We start from the raw sequence: 6,878 nt of genomic DNA, 5'->3' as shown, positions 1-6,878 counted from the left end.
CACAAAAACAAAAAATGCTTCAGAATCATGAAACAAATGCTACAATATCAATTAAGAATCAAGTCTCTCAAACAACAAGTGGATCACAAAATTAAAGCATTGATACATCGATTACTATTTTAATTTCAACTGAAGAAGGGATCTTCACTCAATGAAGGAAAGACTAAAAATACGTACTGCTTGAGTATCAAAATAGAGCACGCTCATTTTGAAGGCCAAACTGCAAGTGGCCAAAGACCTAGCCGACGCGGAGATTCCGACGATGCCGAGAACAAGGCCGCGACAGCGGCGCATCCTACGGCAGAGAGGCTGGACGAAGCCGAGCCAGCCGGAGGCGGAGAGCACGTGGCGGGAGAGGAGGTGCGTGCGGCGGAGGAGGCCGAGGAAGAGCCCATGACGGTGTCTGCGATCTCCTCGGTGCGCGAGGTGTTGACGTGGACAAGGCGAAGGCCGAGGTCAGCGGCAAGGGCGGAGTCGACGGCGCGGTCGGCAGAGTCGACGGTGCGGTCGGCGGAGCCGAGGTAGACGATGAGGTGGTAGGAACGGAGGCGGCTCTGGGTGGCGCGGGAGGTAGGCGAGGGAGTGCGGGAGAGTTTTAACGAAGACAAAATTTGGGAGAATGGGAGAGAAAAATCCCAAATTCTAATTTCAGAAGTCGAACCTTATACCGACGGGCATATTCTTTCGGTAAAATCATTATACCAATACCGAAGGTTAAAGTCCTTCGGTAATCACTACACCAATACCGACGGTCAAAAGCCTTCGATAAATCAACTTTACCGAAGGCCAAAAGGCCGTCGAAAATATACCTTCGGTAATTAACCATTTTCTTGTAGTGTCCAATCCAGAAAGCACTTCCTTTCTTCCTTTCTTTACCTTCTTTGCTTCTCTTAGCTCACCAAGCTTCTTTGGTTGATTGGCTATGGTTTTCCACCCTTATTGGTGACCTATAAAACAAGGTGTATTTAGTTAAAGAGAACATTCTAAGACTTAGAAAGAAAAGATCCTTTTGTTTATTGAACTTCCCTTTCTTAGTCTTAAGTTGATACTTCTTTGGATGGGAAGTCCCTAAAGGGGTTGCCATCACTTAATCAATGAAAACTGAAAGAAAAATTGGAAGATATGTTGAAGATGGTGGTCACGAAATCGAAGAGGAGAGAGAGCAACTGCGTAGAAGATGGCTTATGTCTAAAAATGCCTCTGTTTGCGAAATTTAACTTTAAACGCATGTTATTACTTCAGTTATTTTTTTAACCGAGACAATAAACCTCTATGACTTCAAAAAAATAAAAAAAAGATATTTTCACTTATTTTGTGCCTCAATTCTCTAAACAACCGAGACATAGCTATTGCATGGTCTCGGTTTTCTAAACAACCGAGGTCATAGACCCCTTTAGGTTTTGGTTCTTTTTCAACCGAGATATATACGTTTGCGATAATTACAAAAATGTCACTGTGTCATTTTATGTTTCGGTTGCAACAAACCGATGTCAAATGGGTGAGTTAAAATCTATATTTTTTACTTGTTCCTCTATATTTAAATCTTGCAATTCTATGTAACCAAATCCATAAATCTTCACCTTCTCTTTTGTATACGTTCTTTGATTATTACCCGAATGAATTCAACTATTTAAAGGAGAACCTCCCACCCATATATGTTTCCAAAATTTGATCCTAGATCCTAACTTTTCCATTTAATATTCTAGTCAAATCATCTCTCTTCTTCACCTTCTCCACATATATATCTCGCCTAAGTCTTTCCACCACCTAGATATAGAGTGTGTTCTGTTGTACTCCAAGATTCATATCAAAATTAATGTACTGGATTCCATTAGAACTTGTAGTTAAAAATATTTGAGTATGAGTACTACTAAGATTTGGTGATACAAATCTAATGCATGATAAATAACTAATAAGTCTTTTGTATAATGTTTTCTACTTGCTGCTGCGACTTATCAAGATCTTTTCTTCTATATATGAAAGTTGCAAGAAAATAGATTAATGCAATAAAATTATGATTATGTTGCAGCTGCGAACCATAATTTAGACCATGTTTCTGACACCAAAACCGGGTGAGGGGGCATGAACTAGTCATTAAAAGCTTTATTTCAGTACATCAATTTTGACTACTTTCCAAACAACTTTCCTCAGCATATCCCTTCCACAAAACTATGAACAAAACTGGTGCCGTAATTAGTTGAAGTATCTATTTGTAATGTATGAGTGTACAAATTTGAAACATCTACTGAAAATACATGAAAACTATCAAGAAGACACAACCTCTGTCTTTTCCTTTTCCTTCCATTCTAAACCTATAAATCTACATGGTGAAAACCGAACCTTGTGCTCCGAAATGGTTTCAAGCTTAGGTGACCAAACCTGATCCTTAGACTTGACAAGCATTTGGTAGTGTTTTTTCAACTCAGGAGTGCTGCAGAGAAAGCTGTTGTGAGTGGTGGTGGGGTTGCATCTTTTACCTCTATTGATGAGCATTGTGATGAACTGAGGCATGACCTTTATGAGTACCCTTCCGTTGGACCCTTTCAAGTACTCAAAAGCGCATTCCCCAAATTTGATAGTGGCCTTGTTAGGGGATGATCCCAAGGACAAGAGTGAAGAGACAGAAAGGGTTTTGCATGTGAAGAACTGAATGGGAAGAACGAAATAGGCTTCACCTACCATCAACTCATCCTCTACTGCTAAAGCAGGAATTGGGTGTCCTATAAAGAAGGAATCTGCATGGCAAACAACCTTATCTGGGAACTCAAACATGATCTCACCAGCCACGTGCTTACCCTTCAGACATCTCGTGCTACCATCCCAGAATATAAGTTTCGATGACAACAATGGTTCTGATGAACTTTTCTGGTGAAAGCATGGAGTCACAGCTGCATTTCCCATTGTACTATAGGTGGAACAAATCTTGAGAGAATATGATTGTGTTGTTGTGTGGATGAAGAAGATGTAAGAATGATAAATATTATACAAAAAGAATGATATTATATATATATATATATATATATATATATATATATATATATATATATATATATATATATATATATATATATATATATATATATATATATATATATTTATTTTTTTCTCATGGTGAAGGCAATGGCTGACTTTGAATAAATTTGACTTTGATGCAGTCCATTAGGGTTGTTTGTGAAAGGCGTGGAAGGGTCGGTGGGGTCTGGTCAACCATGCCGGCTTTGAATATTTTGATTTTGGTTTTTTGTTTGTTTGGTACACTCTTGTGTTAGACTTGCCACGATCACAAATCACCATTCTCGAAAGATAAGGGTTTTCAATTTTTCTTTGTTGAAGATATAACACATAAGGATTAGGGTTTGTTTAACCTTGATCTTGTAATGGTTATATTCAAACTATTACGCCAAGCTTCTGGATTCCAATGATGGTGGGGTCTTTCAAGGTTTGTCTTGAGACAACATGGTATACCTAATTCTCACAAGTAATGTTTGGTCAGTTTCAGAAGCACGCATATAAATTATTGGCTGAGAGACAAAAACATAAAATAAAATAAAATATTCAAACTATAAAATTAAAAGTCTATTATGTTGTTGTTCTTACGTTGGGATTGCCTACTTTTCCCACTGTGTGATCCATGTATTTAGACATTTATGGTCGAAGGTTCTAACTAAATGGAGAAAAAACAAAGGATTCTCGAATATTCTTTATGGTATATAACAATTTACCATGGTCAACAAAATAAATGGTATATTACAACTATGAAACCGTTCCTCTCAAGAAAAATCTATGGAAACATTTTAAGCGCTTCGGATAAGACGAATGGCTCGATGACATGGATGAAATGGACTAATTTATTGGTTAAAAATTATTGGTTATTGACAATTATTGATTAAAAATTTATTGGTTACATATTTAATGTAACATGGAATTTGACTAACAATTATTGGTTAAAAATTTAAGAAAAAATTTGCACTATTTGTTTTTATCCATTTTTGTCAAATTTGATTTAGTATATTGTATATTTAAATTGATGAATTATTTCTTTAATTTTAATTTTTAAAGTTGGATTTTTTTTCATGTTTTAGTTTAGCTTTTAATGATGGTCTTTTACAAATCACAAAATTATAAGAATTCGGGTATTTTCTATAATGTGAAGTTCAAAATTGTATGAATAAAAAATTATGGTGTCCAAAAGTCTTTGAATAAAAAAACTCCAAAATTTAAAATAACTATAAATATTTATTAAAAAGTAAGGCACATAATTTTTAAGGAGTTTTATAGATAACGTCAACAATTAAACTTTGTTTTTAAATATAGTTTCTCTTTCAATTCTTCCATCAATTTCTTAATTTTTCTTTTTAATTTTAGTTCTTCCATTCTTCCAATCACTGCCTTTTTCACTTTGATAATGTTAAAAAATATCTCTACTAATTGCAACACTTTATTTAGAGAACCTATATTAAAGAACTTATATAAGAAACAACCCACGTATGGATGTTAGAATAGGTTACCAAATTTATAGTATTTTTTTTTCAGAGGTTCTTATACAACATGGAAAAAAGAAGTAATTATTTTTTATGATTATGTTATTCCTAAACTCAATTGTCATGACGAATGAACAGACGTAAGATTTTTAAGAAACTGTGCGTGTTTTGACCGAAAACAAAAGCCGGTGATCACGAAGTTGACCAATAGATCAAAAAATATTTTCCTCTTTCTTTCAAACTATATTTGTGCATTTCAACCTTTTTCATTTTTTTAATACAAGTGATTTTTTTATTTTGGACAACTTAATACAAGTCTATTTAGTGAGTTGTGCATTCCAAATATTATTTCTTCATAAAGATAAGAAATAAGTAAATAGAAATGTTTTGACCCATCATAATATATGGGTACAATGTATGGTGTATATACATATATCATCATTTCAAATTTATTAATATTTTAAAATTAAAAATATTATAATTAGTTACACTTTCTAAATTGTTAATAAAATATTATGAAGCTTTACTTAATATATGTTTCCTAGTAAATATTAATTGTGGTAGATAAGTATAATAATTTAATTATATTAATTTTGTTTGAACTTCATTAAAAATTAAAATAAATGAGTACTTAGTATTTAAGAATTGTCCTATTAGATTACTAAATAAAAAACTAATTTTAATATTAACCAGGAAATAATCTTACATACTTCAAAGCCGAAAGCAAGAGCTAAAGTAACATTGATTTCTTTTAATAAACAGATATAATAATTACTCAAAAGTCAAACACATTTTCAATTACTTTAAGTAGTAACGAAATTAAAAAAAAAATTAATTCAATTAAAATATTTTATATTAAAAGTATATATATATATATATATATATATATATATATATATATATATATATATATATATATATATATATATATATATATATATATATATATATATATATATTATACTAGTGAAAATATATCATTATATGTAACGAATCTGTTTTGATTTTGTTTACAATAAAAAAATTCTCAATCTTTACTCTTTTTAAAATTTAAAATTATTATTTGTTATCTGTAATATTATATTATTTATGAATCTTAAAAAAAATATTAGAAACCAAAATTAGTGATTTTAAATTTTAAAAGAATAAAAAGAAAAAAAATCATTCAAAAATTAAAATCAGTGATACATTTTATAAAAACTAAAATCGAAAATTTTAAATTTTTGAATAAATAAAAAAAACTAAAAACCAAAATCGAAAACAAACGAAGACTAAAAGTATATTTAAGAAAAAAAGATATTATCAAAGGACGAGAGTCATTTATCTAAGTTTGTTTAATTAATTACATTGAACAACAATCGTGTTTCTTAAATCAACAAACCGTACTTATACACGTATACGTGCAAATTTAATTACGTTGAATTGATAAGCTTTTTATATAAACTCATTAAGAAAAAAGCAAACCATAAATTTATTTATTTATTTTATAGAAAACATCCAATTAAAATCACCCAGAGAGGCATAGTTTGAATTATTCGTTGACTCATGAGGAAGATTCGAGCTTTGAAATTGTAATAATTTTAATTTAAATAGTTAGTTATCAGAAAAGGGCGTCGTGCCAAATTGATTATTTTAACATTTATAGTTGAAAGCAATTATTCAATTATTAATGTTTGAAATTGAATAGGGGACGTTTGGATAGTGTAAGTCGCTGAAAACCACAAGTTTCCTTTGGAATTGGTGGGTGTTATTTAAACCTGTGGCTGGTTTATGACCAAACTATTACCTATTTTCAAAACAAAAACTTTTTCACGTGTGACGACTAAACATTGGTGACATAAATAATATGATTCTTAATAAACTTGTAGGTGGGATAGTGCGTGAATCCATTTTTGTTTCATAAAAAATGTTTATATTAATATAAATATGAGTATAAATATACAATTTGTACCATATGGCCGGACGGTTTTCGTTGACCACAAAAAGATATCATTGGTAGGCCAGTAGCGAGACGAGTTGACCGGTCCAAACGGTCGATTTTACAAGTGTAAATGATTATTGATTAGGGAGTTTAAGGTAAATCACGATTAAGCATACTGGACCAGGATTGGGCCGAGATTAAAACATCATTAATCCCAGACCCATGCTAGAAAACTATAAATGTAAGTCAAAGGTAACAGGTAGGCAGAACAATTACTGTGCATTTATTACTGTCACTGCCATATTGGATAACCGGACGGTTCAATTACTGACTTTAGCATCGGAGTATCTTTAACAAGTACACACCGACCAGACTAGTGGACCTGAGACCCAAGATGCCAAACCGGACGGCGAGGAAGGACAAATTGTGAAGGTGTTTAGTGATTCAGTCCCATAACCGAAACATTTTGGCACCTA

The 6,878-nt window shown here is 32.2% G+C and overlaps 1 protein-coding gene across 1 annotated transcript; it reads right to left on the bottom strand.

The window, feature by feature from the left end:
- Positions 1–2,035: 2,035 nt before the first annotated feature.
- On the bottom strand, positions 2,036–2,978 carry LOC108341399 (uncharacterized). The gene has a single exon (XM_017579086.2). It carries the CDS (start codon positions 2,899–2,901, stop codon positions 2,266–2,268), a length of 636 nt encoding a protein of 211 aa, XP_017434575.2. The 5' UTR covers positions 2,902–2,978; the 3' UTR covers positions 2,036–2,265.
- Positions 2,979–6,878: the final 3,900 nt, after the last annotated feature.

The sequence above is a fragment of the Vigna angularis genome, chromosome 6, assembly GCF_016808095.1.
Source record: "Vigna angularis cultivar LongXiaoDou No.4 chromosome 6, ASM1680809v1, whole genome shotgun sequence".
NCBI lineage: Eukaryota > Viridiplantae > Streptophyta > Magnoliopsida > Fabales > Fabaceae > Vigna > Vigna angularis.
The sequence above is the reverse complement of the archived record's forward strand: the minus strand, read 5'-3'. Positions and strand labels throughout refer to the sequence as shown.